Consider the following 25,085-nt stretch of genomic DNA (forward strand, 5'->3'; position numbering starts at 1 on the left):
CGTATCCCAGAGGAGGAGTGAAAGGGACCGAATTTTGACCCGGTGCCTATTTGGAGGGAGGTTTCAGCGTAGACTTATGGATTATAAGGGATGATTTGAGTCTCTTTGAATGTAGGGAACGAATGAAGATGATCCAAGCTAAAGTGGATAGGGTTTGTCACAATTAAGAATCTGACCTGAATAAGTTTGAGCGTCTTTCATCAAGTAGGGGGGACTGAAATATTACGAGGGGAGCCAATTAGGGTAAAACAATAAGAGAGAACTTTGAATCGTGACGTTCCACCGGCTGACAAACTATTGAGGAACCGTTGGAGGAGGAAGAACCATTAGTACCTACTTAGCCCGAACTAGCTTCAAAACCATAGGAGGAGGAATTTGTACCTCAGCCCCGTTGGATGATCTAGTTGACCGCGTTGACCTAGAACCAGATTTCCCTGATGAGGAAGAAGAGATGGAAGAGGAAGAAGATCTCGTGCCCATGAACAACAGACCGAGAGGTGTCTAGGAATGGGAATCAAAGCTGGAGATGACATTAAGATGTGGGAACATCTAATGCCTAGATCAATAGTCTTACCTGATTTCGAGGGCGAGGCCAAGCTTAACAGACCTCTAGAGAAGTTGGGTAATACTACTGGACCTATGCCTTTTGATGGGAATGCTAATATTGCGGATGGTTTAAGGAGGAGGATTCCGAGAAGGACCCCGATGAAGATCTGAATGAGGACCCAAAAGAAGACCTTTATGAAGACTCTTGGGAGGATGATGAGGAGGATCGAGTGGAGGATTTCATGTCTTAGTGTAGTAGTGATTCTGTAGATGACTGGAGTATCGATGAAGATTTTCTGCATTCTAATTACTAGGAACACCATGAATCTATGTATGCAAATCGATAGATGTTTTGATATTTCATTTATATATTACAAATCTTTGAATAATGTAACCCTAGAGGTTGTAGTCGCTTAATTTTACTTTTAACCTTGTACGTTTTATGTAAGAAATTGAAGTTTTGAATTGGTTATGAAATATGATATTTCAATAATCTTTATGTGCCGGTATCTATAACATCTTTGTGTATTGAACGTTCTAAGTTCTAGTCCTTGTAACAAATGTGTTCACCTAAAAAAAAAGTCTTAGAGACGTTAGTCCCTAGTTATTTAGATTTTAGGGAAATTCTATATGGTAACCTTGAGGTTTTGGGTTTTCCGCGTGGTAACCAAAACTTTTAAAAAATCTACGCGGTAACCCTGAGGTTTACTAAATTGTTACACCTTGACCTTTTTGCACATAAAACGTTAACAAAACGTCAGCAAACATTAATTTTGAAGCTTTAAGGCTGTTGTGCCATTAGATTCAACATTTTCCCCCAATATATAAACCCTAACTCTAGCATTTTTGGATTTGGGGGAAAAAATATGATATGGATGAAAGATGGTACAGTTGTGAGTTATGTTTTGGGGATAAAGGTTAAAGTGATGACATTTGAAATGGTAAGTCTCATAAATCGGCATACAACAGCTTTAAAGCTTCAAAACTAACATTTGCTAACGTTTTTATGTGCAAAACGGTCACGGTGGAACAATTACGTAATCTTCAGGGTCACCACCTAGTTTTTAAATGTTTTGTTTACCACATGGAAAACCCAAAACCTTAGTGTTACCACGTGGAATTTCCCTAGATTTTATTATTACCCTATGTATTTCATTTGTTAGTATATCTTTTGCTGTTTAAGTGATTTCCATGTCACATGATTTGGAAGATGTTGTCAATTTGATTTATTATATATAGATTATTACCCTCATTTTTGTTTACAATGGGCATATGTGTTTTCTTTAACAGTTGCATTATTAGTTATAATATGTTATAAGCTTTGTATATACCATGAATGTGTATAGTACCAAAAAACACTTACCGTTTACTAGAATATTTAACGTCAAATAAGTGTCTGATAAAGACAATCACTATGAGTAAACGGACTAGCTATAACAAACCTAAAATTAGAACCCTAAAATTAGAAAACTAGTTAAGGGAATTCGATAGTATTCGGGTATTTTAGCGCCTTGAGGAGTTGAGGGTGAGTCGAGTCAAGCCGCTCTCAATCTCACTAACGATGCAGATTAGTAGGGGGCTAGTAGGAAGGATAAGTCCAATGATTTTACTCGTTTCACGAAGGAAAGTTTAATAGTAGATCAATATTATCTAAAATTCTTAGAGTACCTAAAGTATTTTCTAGAAGATGTGCCGACACAGGACAAGAAAATGCAAAGATTTGAGTTGAGTTTGTCGCACGAGATACAGAAAAACATTGAAAGTGACCGATATGATACCCTTAAATGGATGTACCAGAGGGTAGCCTAAGTGACAAATGTCCTCAGTAAAGAGAAAGAAAAGGAGAAGATAGAGGTAGGAGAGAAACGAAAATAGGTAAAGAGTCAACCTGCTACTTCTTGGTCAAACTTCAATCAATGCGACAAGTTTTATAAAGACGTATTCTTGAAAATTTGAAAGTAGTTTTTCCTAGTAACCTATATGTGTTAAACATGAAGGGCTTAGATGTAATTTGGAATGAATTGGTTAGGAAGGTATAAAGCTACTATTGAATGTAGAAAGTAGCGGGTAGTGTTGAAATGACCATTCTGGGAAGATGCGAGAAATCGGACGTACGTAAGGGGTGTAGATCGAACTAGTGTTAACTTTAAACTTACAAAAGTTGGTAAGAAAGGAGTATCTCTTGTATTTGTGTAATATTAGCCTAGAGGAGAAGAAAGAACTAAACCCTAATGATATCGCTGAAGTGGGTGAGTTCGTGGACGTGTTCCTTGAAGAAATTCCTGGTGTGACACCTCAATGGGAGATCGATTTGACAATCGACATGGTGCTAGGAACGAGACCAATTTCTAAGGCCCCATACCGCATAGCTTCAAAGGAGATGAAAGAACTAAATTCTTAGTTGCAAGAACAGTTGGGTACAATCAGTTGAGAATCTCAGACGTACACATCCATAAAAAGACTTTTAGGATACGATATGAAAACTTTGAGTTCAGCGTGATGCCTTTTGGGTTAACAAATGCCCCGAACGCTTTTATGTGTTTGATGAATCAAGTGTTTGATACTTACCTAGATAAGTTTGTAGTGGTCTTTATGGATGACATATTAGTTTATTCCAAGGATCAGTCTAATCATGAGGAACAACTACGTTTTGTTTTACAAAATCTTTGAGAACACAAATTTTATTCAAACTTATCAAAGTGTGAGTTCTGGTTGGAGAAGTGTCATTTTTGGGACATTTCATTTCTAAAGAGGGTACTTTGGTAGATCCAAAAAAATGGAGGCAATGCGGAGCTGGTCGTCGCCAAAGAACGTCATAGAAATGAGAAGTTTCTTGGGCTTGGCTGGATACTATCGTCAATTTGTTCAGGATTTCTCTCGTATTGCTCGACCAATGACTTATCTGATAAAGAAGGAGAGGCTAACTACAACCCCTGTTCATATGCTACCTAACCTTAAGTTGGATAATTCAATTTATAGCGATGTGAGAAAGAAAGGGTTAGGATGCATGCTTATGCAAGATCACAAGGTGATTGTGTATCATTCACATCAATTGAAAACACACGAGGTTAAGTATCCTTCTCACAATTTGGAGTTAGCATCCATTGTTTCCGCTCTCATGATATGGCGACATTATTTGTATTGAGTAAAATATAGTACACTGATCATCAGAGTTTGAAATATCTCTACATGCAGAGTGACCAAAACATACGGCAACATCGGTGGTTGGAAATGATGACGGATTATGATTTTGAGTTTGTATACCATAAGGCGCGAGCTAATTTCGTTGCTGATGCGTTGAGCAGGAAATCTAGTCATACCTTGGCTACTTTGAGTGGGGTTGAAGAGTTAAATGGAGATTTTACTAGGTTAAATTTGGAGGTTATACAGGAAAGCGAGTTGCAATATTGTGTTAGCGCTTTGGCTATACAACTCTCGTTTTTGGAAGAAATCCCAAGTTTGCAGGATAAAGACCCAAAACTGGTGAAGCTAAAAGAGCAGGCTTGTGTGGGAAAAGCCGAGGGATTCTTTATTCATGAGGATGGAGGTTTGAGGTTCAACCGATTGTGTTGCCGATGGGGGAACCGACTTTGAAGGAGCGCATTTTTGGATGGAGCTCATAGATCAAAGTTTTCTATTCACCTTGTGGGAGGTCGGATGTATCATGATCCCAAGCTTATGTTTAAGTGGTCGGGAATGAAGAAGGACATCGCTGAGTAAGTTTCGTTTGCACAAATGATCAGGTGGTTAGCTTCAACCTTTGGCGATTTCGGTGTGGAATAGGGATAATATATCGATGGATTTCATTGTGGGTTTGCCTCAAACAATGTCAGGGAATGATGCCTTATGGGCAATGGTGTATCGGTTCATAAAGTATGCATTCTTCTCTATGAATTGCCGTTGGGAGTTGGAACAATTGGCTTATGCTTATATTAAGTAAGTTGTACGGTTTCATGGTGTGCCTCGTACAATTGTGTCTGATCGAGATACTTCGTAACATTTCTGTAAGACGTTACAGCAGCCTATAGGTACATTGCTGTATAGTACGTTGTTTCACCTGTAGATTGACAAACGGGAGAACGAGTCAGATTTTAGAAGATATGTGACGCACTATTGCAATGGAGTGTTAAGGGTCGTGGGAAGAACATTTGGATCTAGAGCTTCTAGGTAGAACCTCTCCCTTAATTTATTCAAGAAATCTTCCCATCTCAAACTTGTGGGTTGTGCTGCTCCACCAGCAGATGTGGAGGTAGATGAGACATCCTTTAAGGCTCTCTACCAAAGTTCTGCAGATCGCACTAAATAAAATTCCGCAAGCTTAATCTTAAGATTTTGTATGCAGTTCACCACCTCAAGGATTTTCTCGGTTTCATTGATCAATCTTCAAGGACAACTGGATCTGTAGCAACATCGTAGGTCTTAGGCATGTGTGTAGCAAGCCTTTTGAAGAACTTAGTCTCGTCATGCACACTAGCATATTGGTTGGCTATGAGCTGGACTAATTGAGCATTGGTCTCTTGCATGACTCTAAGTCGCTCGGTTAAGATATTCAACTAGGCTTGGGGATCCATTCCTTCCCCGATTTCCTCTTGGTTCCAGCCATGAAGTAATAACTAAATAATAGTTCTTCCTTTAAGAAAAATTGATATGCACATGCATAACACTCTTTCTTAACTCTTATTGACTTAGTAACTTACTAACTTAATCAATTTCTATCCCATTAGATAACTTGTTTAACAGTTTCAATACTTTTAATGACGACTTTACCCTCAACATAATTTACCATCATGCTTAGGCAACTCAGCCACATAATTATATCATCACTTGCTTACTAGGAACCTTTAAGACTTCTAATTTACCAACGGTACTTAGTCAATAATCTTATTTAAATTAGACTTACAGCTTAAATCCTTTCTTTATTAATAATCCTTAAATTTAAGTTTATTTCCTAATTACTTTCATTAGTTACTCCAAACTTCAACTTCTCTAAGTTAAACTAGTTATCTAATTTTTCAAATATTTTAGACAAGCTTCTACTGCCTTGGCTCTGATACCAAGTGTAACCACCTCGAATTTTGAAGGCCAACACTAACTAGAATTTAGTGTTAATCAAGTAGAAGCTTAATTTTTCCAACACAACTAAGGGGTTACTTAAAGGGTAAACCAATGTCCAAGTAGAATACTTGAACTAAAACCAAAGCAATATAACAGAAGTCTTAACTGTCAAGACTAAAGGAAAATTTCAACCAAATCAAAATAAGTCCAAAGTTCAAATTACACCTTAAAATAGTCCAAATCTAAATAAGTGAATTAATAGTCTCTCAAATACAGTGCAAAGATCTAAACAAAAGGGAGTCATACTCCAACTCGGGTTCATCTTCCGCTCGCATATCCATTCTCCATCGAGGTGCCATAGGGGTTTACTCTAAAAACAAAACCATTGGAAAAAAACATACAAAGCATAGTTACAGCAAAAAGGCTGAGTGTAAACACACTAGTGTCGGTCAAACAAGTTATTAATCATTTTGATTTGAGTAATTTCATTTTGAAAGATGTTTTTTCATTTGATAAATCATATTATCATTCAAACCCAGTTAAATTGGTTTATAGTAATTCCAAGTTCTCATTTTTCATCATAAATTATAAGATCTTAATGGATTCAAATCAATTTCAAACTCATATCATAAGATTGCATGGAACTCTGTGAGTCATCCTATGACTAGTTTGGTAATCGTTCTACCGTCTGCGACATGTCCGGCAAGTGTTACACAATGGTATTATGAAAAATACACGTTCAGCATTAGAGTTGTTTAATCATGCACACAACATTTGCTATGGCATATGTACCCGCCATTTAGGCTAAAACATTTTTGTATATAATATATATTTTGTAATTTCAAATAGCATTTGAAAAGTCAAAAATATTAACTTTTTCTATATGATACACATCTTTTATTTGCAACATAGCATTTGAAAAGTCAAATCATAATCTTTCCCACACGAGTAAAACATGCTTAGCATAATCATATCTTCAAACATAACCGTTGTATTATATTGGGGCATCACTAGCATGTATGGAAATGCATCGTAACAAAAAGTGATTAATATTCAATACGATTTTTCAAGGAAACCATTAAAGTGTTTCGTTTCAATTCTTCTTAAAGTAAATATAACTTAAAGAGTTTTGAAATTCATTCAAAACAACTAGAATATAGTTCATAAGTCCATAAAATCATTATCACAGAAGATTTCATAAAATACTATTTTCTTAAATACGAAATAGTTTTGCTGGTAATAAAATCGATAATTGGTTTACAAAATACATATTAATTCTCCAAATAGGCCCAAATTAATCATGTCATTATAATACCTTATTTAAAATGAATTTAAGGTTGTCCCATCAGATTATAATTAGTTTTGCCAATTTATAACGATTTTACGATTATTTTCGACAATTTAGGTATTTACTGTTATTTAAATGATGTCTTAAATCCGTAAAATTTATAAACCATCTAAGTTAAAATTATTTTATATGATAAGGCAGTAGTTATTAATACAATTATAAATTTTTGATATAGATCTATTTTTACTCAAATTTATTAACAATATTACACCTTTTAATAAATAAACAATTTCTATTAATTTGATAAATTAGTAAATAATTAATAATTAGCTTAATAAAATTATATCAAAGTTATAGAAGTCATATAACACTTTTATTAGCCCATTTAAACTTATAAAAGTGATGAGTGATATTTTATTATTTTGTATAGGCGTTTTATCGATAAATAAAATAAAATTGGTTTAAAATTATTTAAGTTCGAATAAAATTATGTAAAAATTTATAATGTTCCAGAAACCGTTTTAAGGGATATAAAATTTAAATTTACCATTACAAATCACTTGGGGCACTTTTAATAATTAGTTTCGTTAGTTTACCGATAAAACAAATAGAATTTATTTAAGTCCATATATGGTCATTAAAATCCATATAAATTTTTTACATGTATCTACTGTTTATATAAATGTCTCAAAAAAATTTCAAATTCAAAAGACGTCATGTAGTCTTTTTTTTTTTTTTTTATATATTTTACCATTTTCTAACTTACCGATTATTAATAACCAAGTAAAAATTATTAAGATCCTTAAACATTAACAAAATTTTTCCAAACTGTCATTATGAGTATGTGATAAAAATTTCAAGTCCATATTTCTTTATTTTGTAATTATTTATATTTTACTATTTTACAATTTACTGATAAACAATTTAACGATAACTCAAAAATCATGAAAAATTCCGAACTAAATATATTCTGGCTAAATCTTGTTAGAGAGATTATAATATGGATTTATTAATTATTTATGATGATCAAGAGTTTACCTTATACATGTTTTATAATAAGAGTATTTAACACCTTAAAATCCATTAAAATATTAATTTAACGAATTAATTTCAACAAAAATATCCAAGAGATTTTCTTAACATATAGCTACTGGAAATTACTTTCAAAAAATGAATTTCAAATATTTTTATAGTTCATATAATCATTTCCATCGCAATAACTCTCACAAAATAGTGTTAAACATGCCTTTAAACATACAACAATTCATAAAATTAACAAGCATGATGCCCACATAATAATACATGTAATAAATTATTCCATACTCAAAATTATCATTTTGTTATCATTTTTCAAGATTTAAGAACTTCTCTTTGAGAATTTTATTTTTTAAAACAAGTTTATACACAAACTTTCCCAACTTGTTCTTAAATCCTTTAAAAATCACCCCATGTGATATACCTCGACTACAAGCCTATATAAGTATTTCGTAAGCTCCCACGTAAGCTCCTATGCGTTCTTACAAGTGGTTCCAACTGCAGGTCCTTGCCCTTAAAGTCTCAACTCCAACTCTTTAACTAAATATATGACATTCATCCAAAAGTTAATAATAATTTTGGATTTCTAGTATGCACTTGACGGTCCTTAGTTGGGGTTGTTAAACTAATACTTTTGATGATCTTTAACATTTGAATAAAGTATACTTATTATGTTAAGCAACATACTTAATCAAGTCCCATAATTTTACTTAATTCCTTAAAGTAAGAAAATTTATATGTTTCTTGAAATACATCTTATTTTTTATTATGGCCGATTTTTATAGATTTATAAGTGATGATTTTCTTAGTTTTAGAGATAAAAAATACCCATTTTATAATGATCATAGTTTATACAAGGATTCATGTAAAAAAAAAATGTTTTACATGAACAATATTTAACAAAAAGTAGTGGAATAAAGAAATAAACATAACTTACTTTATACTTGGTGGATTTTTTCAACTTTGGTGTCTATAGAAAGCTCTTGAAGTGAAGATTATTTTTATGGGAGATTTGTCTTTATAAACATAAATTTTCAGAAGTTTTAGATGGGTTTTTGAAGAAGATTTGATGAGAAAAGAAGGTGTTTTAGTAGTTGAAACTTTGAAGGATTCTAGTGTTTGTTCTTAGATGAATTTGGGAGAAATTTGTTGGGGATTATGGCTGAATAAAATGGTCAGGAAATAATGTGTTTTTGCTTTTACCATTTGCCTTTTGCATGCTTGTAATGATGCACAAGCTTTGGGTAGAACAAAAGGGATTTTGAATAGAACAATTTGCTTGAGTATGTAAGTGTACAAAGACTAAAAAGAGGGGTAGAGGTACACCAACGGGGCTACTGTTTGGGGCTATTTTGAAGGTGATTTTTGTCTCATTTTGATCTATTATGGTGTAAGAAAGGTTTATCTAAGAAAGTTTAAAGTTTAGATAGAAATTATTCTACATGTAACAAGTTATGTAATTTGTATTTCATGTTTAAAGTCACTTGTATACATGTATAAAATATTTAATTTACTCCCTTCATGGTTAAATAATATGCTCGGGTAATAATTATAATTTTCTCGAACTGTTATGGGTAGTTGTTCAACTTTAAGTTTTACCTCTAAAGTTTACATTACTTATTACGATTCATAAGCACATTACGAATTAAAAAGTTTCTAATCATCGTATAAATTTTTCAAATTACTACCATCACTAATTAAATTATAATTAGTAACGAACAAATATAAAAAAATTAGGCTCTAAAAAGGACTAATGAAATCTCATTAATAATGTAACTGTTTCAACTTTAAAACAAAATGGAGTTGATGCACGAAATAATTGTATTCTTTTATAAATTATCAGAGCCCTTATCAATGAATTCTAATAAGTGTAAGTCATTTTTGGCCCGAAGCCATTGATACTGCTAAAAATCTCACAAATTGTCTTCGCACAAAGAAATTTAAATGTAGAACTTCTATTGATCCTCTTAGATCGTTTATGTCTATCCCACCAATTCACTCTTTACCAACACTTGTCTTTGGATAAATGATGTATGTCCCTCTACCAAAATAAAATTGGAAAAACTTAGAGCCTACAGTAGTTAGGTGCGTCTTTGTTGGGTATGAGACAAAATCAAAAAGGATATATGTGTTTTGATCTAGTCCATAAAATAATGTATACTACTATGGACCATGATTTCTTTGAAAATTCCTATTATTATCACCACCTTTGATCTTAGGGGAGAAAGATAGTTATTATATATCTAACTTGGTTAACTTATTCTATAGAGTTAGTTTAGGATCCTCCATAGCAAGTACGCGACACTTTCGTAATTGTCTCTAATAATGTAATACAATCTTCTTCTTTTAGCCACCCAATTTCTATACCATGTGATTTGCATCCCAACATGGAGAAGGAGTTTATGCTAATTTCAGAAAATAGTAAGGGAGAAGTTATTGAAACTAGTAATGATTCTGTGTCATAAATACAAGGTCAAACTAATAATAAAGTTTATGATAAGTATCAATTACCTCTCAAGAGCACTAGGGAAATTCCTTCGGGAAGATAACATTCAGAATTTGAGGCTCAAAGGTCTAGATATTCTATTAATCGAATTACTAAACGAAAACTAACAAAAATAAATATTGCTTTTATTACTACTATTTATTTTGCTAATACTCCCATTACCCTTAAAGAGGCTCTTAAAAGTAAAAATGAAAAAAGACAATGGAAGAAGAAATTTTTGCTTTACAGAAGAATAAAACATGGGAGAAATGTACTCTTCCAAATGGAAAGAAAAAAGTAGGGTGCAAGTGGATATTCACAATTACGTTTCTTGTTGATTGGACTATTGAAAGATACAAAGCTCGTGTGGTACTAAAGAGTTATACACAGACCTACGGGGTGGATTATTCAAAGATATTTTTCCTTGTGGCAAAGATTGATGCAATACGAGCTTTTTGCGGAAAAAAAACTGCAAATCAAGATTAGCCTCTTCATTGATTTAAAGTAAAAAGTGTCTTCCTTCATGGGGAAATGAAAGAATATATGTATATGGAGGCACCATCAGTATTTACTTCGAATTTCAAAAAGGAAACATGTTTTAAGTTTCAGAAAGTGTTGTATAGACTGAAACAATCTCCAGGGCATGGTTTAATAAATTTATTACAACCATGAATAAATTTCACTACAGACAGAGTAACTTTGATCACACATTATTTTTGACGAAATATAATTATCAAAATTCAAATCACTTGCTTGATGATCTATATAGATGATATGATTATTACAGGAAATGATGCATAAGAGATAAAACAATTAATTTTATTTTTATTAATTTTAATTGAAAAACAAATAAGTGATTTAAAAACCATGAGATTGGTCAATATGCACAACTATGTTTAAATCTATACAGGCAACTCAAGGAATATTAAACACAAGCTAAAGTTACTTAACTGCCAAATATATATCTAGCATTCTAATATTCTGTGTTGTACGTTCTCTTCCATAACATATGTACTTGCTTTATTGCGTATCATCTAGGAACTTCAATATAGTCAGAAATTACTCTTTGGAGCCTTAAGATCAATTTTGGAACCCTAATCAAGAACATACCCCAAAGCTGGAATACATATTCTCTGAAAAATTAAGTTAATTATATCTAGAAGGTTTAATCATCATCAATATAATGGGGTCAACAAATGCCTCATTTTTTATGATGGAAAACCTTAAACCAAATGTAAATTTTAGAAGAGAAATCACTCACAAAGCCTAATAGATAATATCATATAGTCTGCATTTTTCAAGGAGCATACATGTCTTCAAGTCATCAGTTGGTATCAAATGTAAATTAGATAGATGTAATCATGAAACATAGGATATCTTTCAAGCTTACCCATTTACATTTGATCTTGTATTTCCCATTTTTACATCATACAAAAATATAGTAAGATCCTCTCACATCACTTATCAAAATATGATTTATAAATGCAGGTAATAAGTAGTAGACCTAAGAAGCATGTCAACAAACAAGCAAACATAGAGATTATATTCATACCATGATATGAGTAGCTAATTAGGGTCACAACACAATCTAAAAAAGTTTAGTACAAAAGATATTATTTAGCACAGTCCTCATAAAGCTAAAGAGTTAGCTCCACCACCTACTGAGAAACCCCTTCTTCGACCATCACCCAGTCAAGCTTTGCTACTAAATGCTCCTCCATTTAATGAAGTTGTTGGTGAAGTGAGATGAGGTGAGTGAGAACTTTGTTTTGGAAGGATAGATGTTTGGTCTATAGTTTTTGTAGTTTTGTTAGAATGGAATAGAAAGTAACATCAGGAACATCTGATGAAGTGGAGTATGCAGCAAATCTCATTCCACCAAGAGCAGGCCTGATGATGGTGTAGATATGGTTGAGGAGGATGGTTTGGATGGTGAGGTAGACGTAGGAATAAGAGAGGTAAATGGAACTACATAAGTAGGAATTGGTAAGTGGTGTGGGGGTGTAGGGGAGGCCTGGTGAGACTGACCAATGGGTATATCAAAAAACAATTTTTTTCTTAGGTTTTATGCTTTTAGTAGTTGAGCATGATTTGAGCTTGGTTGCCCCCAATTTCTGAGTGGCTAGTTCTAAAGCTTTCGCAGGGAGTAGGCATATATTTTCCCTTTAGGCTAATTTTAACCACCTTATTAGAAGAAATTTTCGACTCGTGTTCTCCTGAGATAGAATCCTAGCTTCTAATGAAAAAGGTTTTGCACCCACCTTCCCCTTGGCAACCTCAATTTGTATATTAGCAAAAATAGTCTCTAGAACATGGACCTCATCATGTTCCTCCTCAACATGGGTTCCTCATTATCACTCTCCTTGGGACCAACAACACTGAATAATATTCCATTGGTAGTGTTTGTTAAGCAAAGATTGGCTAAGCATATTGGCCCAATTTTGTTAGCAACACTCATATGCACACAAAAACCATCAATATTGGCACCTATCTTTTTTAATATCCAAGTCAGAAAATATTGTATATTACGAATAGTAAATTTATTATTATTATATTTACGATTTTATTAAAATTTCACGTTTTGATTTCCTTTCCTTAAACTAACTATACTACTTATTATTTTAACCTTGTAACTTAATTTAAATTATTTTATACTCAAAAATTGGCCATATATATTATTAATAAGTATAGTTTTAAGCAAAATTTTGCAAATAAACTAACACATTTTCATTATAAAACCTTAATCAAACTTGCCCATTATTATAAAGCATATTCACTTGTGCAAACTCGAATAAAAATTTGATGAACCAAAATCCTTTCTATTTAACCCATGAAATTCATTACTTACACAAGCTAACCTTCTTTTACACTCTAGTCTCTTATACGCTCACTTACACACTCCAAGTGTTACACATTCAATTACATACTCCAAATCAAAATACAAGTTAATCTTCTTCTACACTCCTATCTTTCTAATTCATACAACTTATGAACTAGAAGTTGCCCAAAATCCATTATAAATACCCCTTAGCCATGAGATCACTTACACCATCATCATCAAATCTTTCTAACATTCGTTCTTATATTTTTTCTTCATTTAAATCTTACTAACTTAATATGTGTATTGTTGAAGATATTCAAGAAGATGGAGCTTAGAACACTCTTTATTTAGCATAAATTATCTTCATTTTGGAGAATTGTTGAGTGATTACTTTGGGTACTTAGAGGATCATTATTTTCGAATTGGATACTTATTTTAGGGGCTTAGAAGTACTAGCATTTAGAGTTGGAATTTGAAGCTTGGAGTATTTATTTTGGAGCACTACTCGGAGGATCTTATTTTTTCTTATCTCCTTAATTAGTAGTTAATACTAATCCATGGTGTTAGTATGGTATAACTTCTTACCCTACTGTTTATGTGGAATTACTTATATTTACTTTATAATATGCAAAGTATGAAATATGTTGAGTAGGTTTATATAGAAAATTAATTTAATGAAATTATGATTAAACTTATATTAAGTATGTTTATGTTAAAAGTATTTTTAGTATGTTAATTTAGTAACCTTTGAACAAGTTTAGGAATTTAGGTGAAAAATTATATTTTAGTGATAGTAAGTATAATTTATGTTATAAACTAGTATTAGTATGTTTATAAGTTATGTGTTACATTAGGAATATTATTATTTTTAAGAATTTTTATGTTAGAATTTTTGTTAGTATCTTTATCTTAGTTTTCAAACTAGTCTATAAGATAGTAAGTTATTTTATGAACGCATTTTTATTAATATGGTTATACTAAGAATGTTGTTACTATCCTTTAAGTTACAGTAAATTTCTTTGTTATTGTGTGAAGTTTCTATGTCATTCGGCCACTATCATATTAAAAAGAAAAGAGTTTGATTTACTATTTTAAATTATTACAAGTTATTTTTGTGACAATAATAAAATAACAATCTAAAAAGATATTTTTGAGAAATTTTTGTAACTTATTAAATATTAAAGTATTTTTCTTGAATATATGAAATTTTATAATAGAAAGTAACTGTTGTGACATCTAATTACTATTTAGCACAAAATATTTTATTTGCTAACTATTTAACCAAGATTTATATAAAAAGACGTAAAAATATTTTAAGTAAACTTGCCTCTTAAACTATGCGTAAAATATTAATTTTTATGAAATACAAGTTTAACTTGTTTTGTAATTAGAAATATTAATTTTTGTGAAAATTATAAGTTGGACTTGTTTTAAAACTAGAAATATTAATTTTTGTGAAATTATAAGTTTTATTTGTTTTATAACTTGAATGTTGATTTTTTTTGAACCTAATAAATATACTTGTTTTTCTAAACTTGAAATATTGATTTTTAATGAACTTGTTGAATTTTGAAAACTTATCAAAAGGATGCAGTTTTAACTTGAATTATAATTAGAATATTTGATTTGAGAAGAGAATAAAGTTTTATTTGTGAAAAAGTTAGGAAATGTTGATTTTGGGAAACATATTTCAACAGAAATAGATTTTAGTAGCTACTTGTGGAAAATACTAATTTGGAGAGTATTAATAGAACATTAAGTTATTAATGTGAATTTAGTGAACTATTAAAGTAAAGTTATAAATAAAAATTTAATGTGTAAAAATTTAGTAATGAACATATAAAGACATAAAGGTAAATTTAACGTTATTATTTAGAATTTTATTAAATAAAGGAAGTTACCACATAAGTTAGTCATAGTCAAAGTCAACTTGTAGTAATAAAATGTGATGTATTTGTGTGAATGAGTATTGATTGAATGACCCTAATAGCAAGGTAATGTCGAACCATAGACCAACATGTAAAATTTCAGCATTCGAGTTGGCCGGCACATAAAATGCAGTGTAAGACACGGGGTTAGCTATCTACAAAACTATCTTGTAGAGCTCAAGCATAATTGTAATGAAGGGGTGACGAATCCCACCACAATTAGGGTTAATGACTACAGTATTCACCTAACTAGACCCTTACATATATGAGTTGTCCATATTGTTGTGCTTGTTGATCAGTGATAAACTTGATTAGTGTTGATGCTAGTGATGCATAGTACGGTTATGAGTATTAACCAAATGAACTTACTTAAGTATTAAGGTTACGAATAGTATAAGCGACAGTAATGTACTTCTGCCAGGGTTGAGAATGGTATCATAATGACTTAATAGTATGGAATAGTGAAAGAATATAGTAAGAGTATACATTGGTGTCAATTAATCATAAGTTCGTACTGAAATTATTATTTTGTAAATGTAGCGTATAATTTCCATACTTTGAGATGGATGGTAAGTTATCCTCGGCGTTAAGCGCTGACCGATTCAATCGATTGTCATCCGTATCATGCAAGGCAACATTTGCAGGATATAATTTTAGATTCCAATCCAGGCCACAACTACAATTTATTTATGCTATCAATATTTGTAGGATATAATTTCAGGTTCCGATCCAGCCACAACTACAATTTATTTATGCTATCGAGTACTTAGCCGATTTTTTTTATTCACTTGATGTTTGCTGATTTCGATGTATTTAATTTTAGTTATTATATATTTTTTTGAAACAAACTATACGCATTTCATTTTCCTACTCTGATGTAATTATTATCGTTTGTCATAAACATTTTTTAATTTTTTAAAAATTTTTAGCAGATCGGTATTTTGAGACTGCCGTATTATTATTGTTAATTTTATCATTAATGTTGATTACGTAAGGTGCGCTATCAATACCAACAAAAATTTTTTTTTGATTTTTTCGGTCAGACATTAATTAGGGGCAGCATCTTTGAGATTTATTTCACTTTGTTTAGAGTGTCTGGGTAGTATAGGCGACGACCGATGTTGTATAGTAGTTTTTGAAGTGGGGAAAGGATTATATCACTTTGTTTAGAATGCTTGGATATTATAAGAGGACGAGCGATGTTGTATAGTAGTTTGTGAAGTGGAGAAATGACATTGTAGTTTAGACTCTTGGATTGATTACAACCACCAACAAAGTTCATGACAATTCGTTCATCTCTGCCGCCGAACATGATTTGGTACCCAAATCCTCGAAAGCCAGCTTTGGGAACCGAAAGACATTCACTTAAAATATCATAATAAACTTGATTTGAACCCCTTGAACCTCACTTGAACAAATACCTTTATTATAGTTAAATTTGTGATGAATTCACGCATTAGGTAAGGGCACATTGGTTCAAAACTGTAAGACCTTATTAGGGCTTCTCATTATTGACGAGGTCTGATACTTTTTAAGAAGAGGGAAATGGATAGTGTCATACTGTAACCATTGAGACCAAAGTACACCATCATTTCTTTTGCTAGAGCCTCTACATTATCTTCATGAGGGTCTTTTTGTTTCTTTGTTGCGTGTGATGAGTCCTTTGATTCACCCATTTGAGATAGAGTATGTTTCTTAGGGTGTGTGTGATATGAAGATGAAGGTTTAGTCATGGATGGTTATTTTTGTGGAGAATATGGGTGCTTTACGGCAAGAGGGACTAGGCATTGCGAGGATTGGGGTTGTTTTGTCATGGTGGTAGAAGGAAGAATGGTATAGTAAGTAGAAAGGAGGTGTTGGAGTAGAATGAGAAGGGGCAGGTATTGGAGTAGATTAACAAAGAAAGCCTATTGGAGAGGAATTGGCATGGTGGTGATTCAAGAAGTGAAGCGTGTGTTTCTTTCATGGCCTTTTACCCTTTTTTAGTAGAGCGAGTATGTCTTAAAATGATGGAGTAGTTCTTATGAATGTGGAAGGTGTGCTTTTAAGGGATGAGATGGACTTTTTCTCTTTATTTTTAATCGGATAACTAGATGCAAATGAAATTAGCATGACTTGTTTTGATATGTGTGAATATAAAATCTATGTATATAGTTATGAGACAAGCTTAGAAGGACATACATACCTTACCCTTACATGGATGAATTTCTTCATCTGTAGGTTGTAGAAGATTTTAGTCTCTCTCATTTTATTTTTCCTTAAGAAAATATTGTCTAATTTGAATGTGTTTAACCCTAAAATGATGCACCAGGCCTTTAGAAATGCAAATTGCACTAGTTCTATTATAATAAATGAGAACACAATTACATTAAATACCAAAGTCCCTTAGTTGTTTCCTGCGATTACTTATTCAAATTCTGTTTTGGATAATACAATTGTGTTTGTTTCTTAGATCCCCAAGAGACTAAACATGAACTAAGGAACTTAACCATTTGGAGGTGCCTTTTCTGTTAACCAAATACTACATTGATGTACGTTTTTAGGTCGTATATGTCACCTTTTGGATATTAGAGACTGAGATCATTTGTTCATTTCAAGTATCTTAGGATTCTTTTTAAGCTGTAATATGATGTGATTCTTTGGGATCGGATTGGTATCTAGCATAGAAACCAACAGTGAAACATCAGGTCTATTTGAGGTTAACTATAGTAGGGATCCAATCATAGCCTTGTACATCATTTGGCATTTCAGTCGTCCTAGATCTATCATCTCAAATTTTTTGAAGTCTTTCTTTTTGATAAAGAGACAAGTCAACAAATTCCTATCTCTTGAGAAAATGTGTGGTTTGAAGTACTTTGATGATACCTATACTTCTTCATCACTCTTGTGAACCTTTCGGGCTTGAGGATATTTTTTAAGGCCATACAAAACTCGTTTTAGTCTGCATCCTTCCTCAACTTTTAAATTCATAGAGATCCATGGTGGTGAATTGAAGACTCAAGTCCTTTATGTGATGAATTCAAAACGCATATTACGTTAAACAAATAAATTGAGTAATCATATTTAGTTGTTTAAATAGGTCAAATATCATATTAGATATAAAGTATTTAATTGATAGATATTTTAAGTCCAAATATATGTTGAAATAAGTTTGAAATACGTTGACTTAAGTTTAACGTTTTTAAAAGATAAGGTTAAATAAAGCGTATGTCTTAACAGATAATCTACTAATTATAAGTTCAATTACACGTTTTTGTCATATAGCTTAATTACATGGTTTATAACTTGATAAATTAAATGAGTAGTTTACTTGGTAAACAAGATCATACTAACTATAGGTTTTCCTATAAATATGGAGTTATTTTTAGCTCACCTAAAACATAGGAAGAATAATTCAATTGAAGCTAAAATCTAGGAATTATATGTGGCTTATGTATTTCGGTTGTTTTGTTTGGAATAATCAATATTCAATGCTTGGCATGTATACTAACGTGGCAGCATAACAGGGATTTAGAAAAAGCTAAAAATAGCAACAAAAACCGTGTATGTTGAACAAGTCAAGATGGAGCGTTAGTTTTACTTGCTGTCCAAGACTTTGAAGACTAGCTCAGCATATCTAGTTAGCGAAAATCAAGGTTGAAGTTTAAATTGTTTTGACGGCTATGTTGGAGGCGTAACATATATATATAAGAGCCTTCATTTAAGAATTAAGTGTATTGCAACACAGCTTACGAAATAACTTTCTACTACATTGAGTCTTAATATTAAAAAGGGTTGTAAACTTAATTCATCTAAATCTCTCATTTATAATAGGTATTAGAGTAAAAAGAGAGTTAAAACATTAATTTCATTTACTCCTTAAAGCTAAGAATACTTTTAAAAGTATTCATTTGATTTCTCCTTTGTGAGATTGGGATTAGAAATTTTATTAAGGAAAACCTTGTAAAACGTTCTTCAAGGAGAAGAATGTGGTGAGAAAAGATAGAAAGATGTTCTTAGTCATCTAAGGTTCATTAATAAAAGACGTTGAATCCTAAGGGTTAGAAAAGAACCCATAGGTGGGAAATAGGCTATTGATAGCCGAACCTTGTTAAGAAATTCCTTGTTCTTGTTTAAATTCATCTTCGCTTTTAGTTCTTAGATATATTATCTGACCTAAAACATTTCCAGAAAACTGTTTTGAAAGGTCTCCCAAGCTCTTGAGCTTACCTTCCAAAGAAAAATTTAAAATGGGCATACTCTCTATTCACCCCTCTCCCCCCTCTAGAGAGTATTCGATGTCCTATCAACCTTCAATTGGTATAAGAGCTGTATTTCACGTCTAAAGATTAATATGTTGTGATGCATCCAATAGGAGAAGAGTTGTTTGCTCAAGGTCGTTTGTGTTTTAGGCCTCCTTTGTTATGTGGAACAAATTTCTCTCATTGGAAACCTTTAATGAAGATGTTTGTGATTGATCAAAATATGAAACTTTGGGACATCATAACCAAAGAACTTAAAATACCAATGAAAAAAGACGCTGAAGGTAAAGATGTTCAAAAATCCAAGTGCGAATACTCACAAAAAGTGATTTGCAATCTGTGTCCAAAAACTATGGAGTAATGAATCAATTGTGTTGTGCTTTAAATGGTATCGAGTTCAATAGGGTTTCATCATGAACAAGTGCTAAGGAAATATGGGATAAGTTGGTTGTGACGTATGAATGAACAAGTCAAGTCAAGGAGACGAAGATCAACATCCTCATACATCAATAAAAAGGATGAGAATATTAATGAAATGTTTACTTGTTTTACATTCATTACTAACAGTTTAAATTCTCTTGGCAAAACTTTTACTAATGCAGAAAAAGTCCAGAAGATCTTAAGGTGTGTTCCAAGATCTAAATAGGGTCAAAACGTCACTGCCATTGAAGAAGCTCAAGACTTGAGAGTACTATTATTTGACGATCTTCTTGGAAAGCTCACAGCTCATGAACTTAGCCTACACGATGATGGAAAAAGTGATGTAACACCAGCCATGAAGAATCTTGCACTAAAGGCAAATAAACATAAGGAATCCTCAAGCGAAAATGAGGAAAGTGATGATGAGGAAGATCCATTTGCCTTAATCATAAGAGGTCTAGAAGTAATTATGAAAATGCAAAAAAAATACAAAAAATTCAAATCTAGAAACAAAGGGGTAAATCTTCTAATTCCAATTCTAAAACTAACAAACTTGCTTGTTTTGAGTGTGGATCTACAAAGCATCTTATAAACGAATGTCCTAAAAAGAAAACGGAATACTACAAGAAAAACAAAAGGAAATAAGCAATGATTGCTAAGTGGAGTGACTTCGAAGGGTCAAGCGAATCGAAAAATGAAGATGGTCAAGCTCACTTATGTCTAATGGCAAATGATGACAAAGATGACGATCTAGAACAAAACTCTAAGGAGGTACCTGACTATCTTAACTCTTGTTCTAAAGATGCACTAGTTATAACTCTCTTTGATATGTTTCAAATTGAACAAATGTTAAAAGATGAGAAAAACATATTAGAAGATAGAATTCGTCATTATGCCAAAGGTTGTAAACACCTTATAAAGATTAATGAATCGCCTATGGCTGAAAAAATTCTGGGATACTCATTAAATAGTAAGGCTTATCGAGTGCTGATAACCGATTTCTAGCACGTCATAATACTAAGAACCTAGTAATGCAAACAATATTTTTAAAACACATTTATACAACTATAACAAGTATAGAGGTAAGTCAGGGATCGAACCACAAGGACAAAGCTAGCAAGACTAAGGACTTGACGTAGATAGGTTAAAGGATGAGAGGCTGTATAGACTAAACTACTAAAGTAGTAAAAAGAAAATATAAAGATGACTAGACACGATAAGAGACAAACAAGAATGGTGAGGATTCACCCTAGGTCGGTTTCTATGGTCTCATGGGAAGCTAGGTCAAGGGAGATCGAACGGTAATCGATCGAGACACTCTAGATAACCAGGGGAAGTTTGTGACCCTAAGCCACACGAACGACCCATAATCGCCCTATGTCTCTTGAAGAATGGCAGCACAAGATTGGAATCGAATATCAATCAATCAATTAACGACAACCTCAACCCTAACATAACACATTAAGAACAATCACCAAACCTAGGGTTTCACCAAACCACAATCCCAAAAGGGACTACTCGCACATGCTAGAACATGATTGAAAGAATTAACGACAAGAAATAAACCAACAAGAAAAAAAGAAGCAAGTAGTAAATGAACCTAAGAACTACTCTACAAAGCACTAAATGAAGTAAAGCAACATTGAAGAATAAACAAGCAACAGATGAACAACTACTCAAAGAAAATGTAAAGAAACCAATAAAAAACATTAAATATAAGTATTGAAAGACAAGAAAGCAATAAAGGAAGTGATAAACTTACACTAGTGGAAAAAACCTTATTTGCTGCTTGTCATTTGCTGCGGTTTTCATTAGACGAAGCATTAAATTAAATAACAAAAAAAAGTTTTAAAAAAAATCAATTAATTGCTGCGGTTTTACACGAGCCCGCAGCAAATACTCAGTTTGACTATTAATTGTTGCAGTTTTACTATAGCCCACAGCAAATAGCTCCTTCAATTGCTGCGGTTTTTCATCAGCCCACAGCAAATAATCTTTTGCTTCACTCAATTGCTGCGATTTTGTCCCTTGCCCGCAGCATTTGCTTCTACAAAAATCCGCCATATTATAACGTTAAAACATATACATGCAGTAATGTTCATTATTCTGTTTCATTGTTCAATTACGAATGTTGCACTGCACTCTTTCAAAACCCACGAAAAACCCATGAAATTTGGGCTTAGTTCTTGCTCTTCTTCAAGGTATAACATTTTAAAGCTTAGTTCTCAAACCCATTATTGTTCAAGCTTCATTAATTGTGTATGTTTTAGGGCGCTTAGTTTTTTTTATACTATTTTTTTTCGTTGTATAGGTTATACACTAATCCACCAAAACCCACGAAAATTCAAGGTATTTTTTTATTTTGATTTTGTAAATTAGGTTTAAATTTGTCATACTTTATGGATGTGTATGTTGTTGTTGTTTTTAAGTTTTAAATTTATCATATATCTCATGTTTTGTTATATTTGTAAGTAATTTCTTCATTTTATTTATGAATGTGTATGTAGTTGTGGTTTTTAAGTTTTAAATTTATCATAATTTTTTTATAGTTTGTAAATTAGGTTTAATTAGGTTTGTTTATGGTTAAATGAATGAGTTGTTGATATGAATGTTAATTAGTTGTCCAAGTTTATGAATGTGATTTTATTTTTATTATTTTTATATGTTGTTAATATATATGAATATTAATTATGGTTAGTATAATAAACATCATTTGGACAGTTTAAAAAAAATTGTATTATTATTTGGGTTAATTAGGGTTAAATGAATGATTATTACTTAATTTTGTGGTTAATTAGAGTTCATTAAGTATATATGTTTAAAAGTTGTGTATTAATTTTATTTTGAATTAATTAATCACACTAATTTGGATGACAAAAGATTGTTCTTGGATGTATGGAAGCATTGAATCGTCGAAATTTATTGATGGCGTATTAGAATTTTGTAGTATTGCGGTTGAACATCAAGTTAGGATGGGGGGAGTTGGTTTTTATTGCCCATGTGTCACTTGTGGCAATGTATCAAAGGTAGATAGTGTTCATATCCTTACGGAATACATACTTCGATGTGGGTTTAGGCCTCAATATCATGTTTGAGTTTGGCATGGTGAGAAGGGAGTTTACAAAGAGAAAAGTGTTGTTGAGGACGTCAATAATGTGGCCGATGTCAATGAGGATGTAATAGATCATGTTGATGGGTATGAGACAAATGAAGAGAATCTCGATGAGGATGTGGATCGTGTTGATGAGATGATGGAGGGAGTTGAGGATGAGTTAGAAAAATGTCCTCGTGTTTTTTACTTGTTGACAGAGGCTTCTCAAAAGCCTTTGTACCCTGGATGTACAAAGTTCACCAAACTAACAGCAGTGTTGACAATTTTCAACATTAAGTCAAAGTTCAATTGGAGTGACGCTAGTTTCACAAAGTTATTCGAAGCGTTAGGTGAGATGCGTCCTGAGGGAAATGAACTTCCAAAGTCGACATATTATGCCAAAAAGCTCATGTGTCCTTTCGGCTTAGAGTACCAGAAGATTCATGCGTGTCTGAATGATTGTGTGTTGTATCGGAATGAAAACGAGAACTTAGAAGAGTGTCTTAGGTGTGGGTTATCGCGCTACAAGAGTAAAGGTGCTCGGGATGCTAAAGGGCCCCCAACTAAGGTATTATGGTATCTTCCAATAATACCTAGATTCAAGTGCTTGTTTTCTATAAAGAAAGATGCGTTAAATTTGAGGTGGCATGTAGATAGGGTGAAGAAAGGTCACATGCTCACACATCCATCTGATTCATGGTGGCATGTAGATGAGGTTCTTAATTTAAGGCTTGGACTGTGTACGGATGGAATGAACCCATTCGGCAATCTTATTTCTCAACATAGTACTTGGCCGATACTTTTAGCGATCTATAATTTTCCACCTTGGTTGTGTATGAAGCATAAGTACATTATGTTTTCGCTTCTTATCTCGGGTCCTAAAGAACCTGGCAATGACATAGATGTATATCTTACACCTCTCGTTGAGGATTTGAGAAAGATGTGGGATGAAGGCGTTTCCGTGTTTGATGCATATGCTAATGAGGAGTTCACCTTGCGTGCAATTCTTTTATGCACCGTTAATGATTTTCCGGCATATGGCAACTTATCGGGGTATAAAAACAAAGGGAAGAAAGCATGCCCAATATGTATCGATGACATGGAATCCACGTGGATTGCTATGTGCAAACACGTATTCATGCACCATCGAAAGTTCCTCCCACGAGATCACCAATATCGTAAGAGGAAGATGTTCAACGGGGAGGTTGAGGACAGTGTAGCTCGTCGACCGTTGACTGGTTATGAGGTTTATGAACAGGTTAAGGGAGTTGAGACTATATATGGTAAAACAGGGCAAGTGTAAGGGGGTGAAGACCGATTATGGAAAAAAGAATCAGTCTTTTGGAAGCTTTCATATTGGAGAGATCTACAGGTTAGGCATTGTCTTGACGTTATATATATAGAGAAAAATGTATGCGATGCCATACTCGGGACTCTCATGAACATTCCGGGTAAGACAAAGTATGTTAGGGCCGTGCGAGATTGGTTTGAATGTAAGGGTCTTCGTCCGGAGTTGTGGGCACATGTTAAGGTGAGTAAGAAAAGAAATAGAGTTGATAAAGCTGGTGGCAGTAACAAGGGAAAGGGCAGTAAGAAGAAGATGAGTAATGATAAAGTTTATTTGCCTCCAGCTTGCTACACATTGTCCAAAGCAGAGAAACAGACATTTTGTGAGTCTTTGTATGGCATTAAGGTTCCGTCTGGGTATTTATCCAACATGAAGAGATTTGTGAGCCTAAATGGTGAGCTGAAGTTGGGAAGCATGAAATCTCACGATTTCCATGATGCAAGTGTTCTTACCAATTGCAATCCGTGGAATACTGCCAAAACATGTGAGATATGCTATTACCGAGCTATGTTCGTTCTTCAACACAATTTGTAGTAAAGTTCTTGATCCCTTTAAACTTGATGCTCTTCAAGTCAACGTGATTGTAACTTTATATTATAATGACGACCCATGTGGATTCACTCTAATAGACATAGCTCGTTTGCGTGATAGTGAGGAGCCATTCATACTAGCCACACAAGCCAAGCAAGTATTCTACATTGTAGACCCGTCTGATAAAAAATGGTCTATTGTTGTACCGGGAAAAAGAAGCATCCTTGGTATAGGTAATGTTGAAGATGAGGAAGAATATGAAGCTTTTGAAGACTCCCCTCCCTTTATCAATCCAA

General features: G+C 32.9%; 1 protein-coding gene across 1 annotated transcript; it reads left to right on the forward strand.

Annotated features, from left to right (window-relative positions):
• Nucleotides 1–3,322: 3,322 nt before the first annotated feature.
• LOC130798856 (uncharacterized) lies at nucleotides 3,323–4,486 on the forward strand. The gene is made up of 4 exons (XM_057661954.1): nucleotides 3,323–3,574; nucleotides 3,742–4,100; nucleotides 4,143–4,262; nucleotides 4,330–4,486. The coding sequence occupies exons 1-4, from the start codon at nucleotides 3,323–3,325 to the stop codon at nucleotides 4,484–4,486; spliced, it is 888 nt and encodes a 295-aa protein (XP_057517937.1).
• The last annotated feature ends 20,599 nt before the right edge of the window (nucleotides 4,487–25,085 follow it).

The sequence above is a fragment of the Amaranthus tricolor genome, chromosome 13 (assembly GCF_026212465.1).
Source record: "Amaranthus tricolor cultivar Red isolate AtriRed21 chromosome 13, ASM2621246v1, whole genome shotgun sequence".
NCBI classification, from domain to species: domain Eukaryota; kingdom Viridiplantae; phylum Streptophyta; class Magnoliopsida; order Caryophyllales; family Amaranthaceae; genus Amaranthus; species Amaranthus tricolor.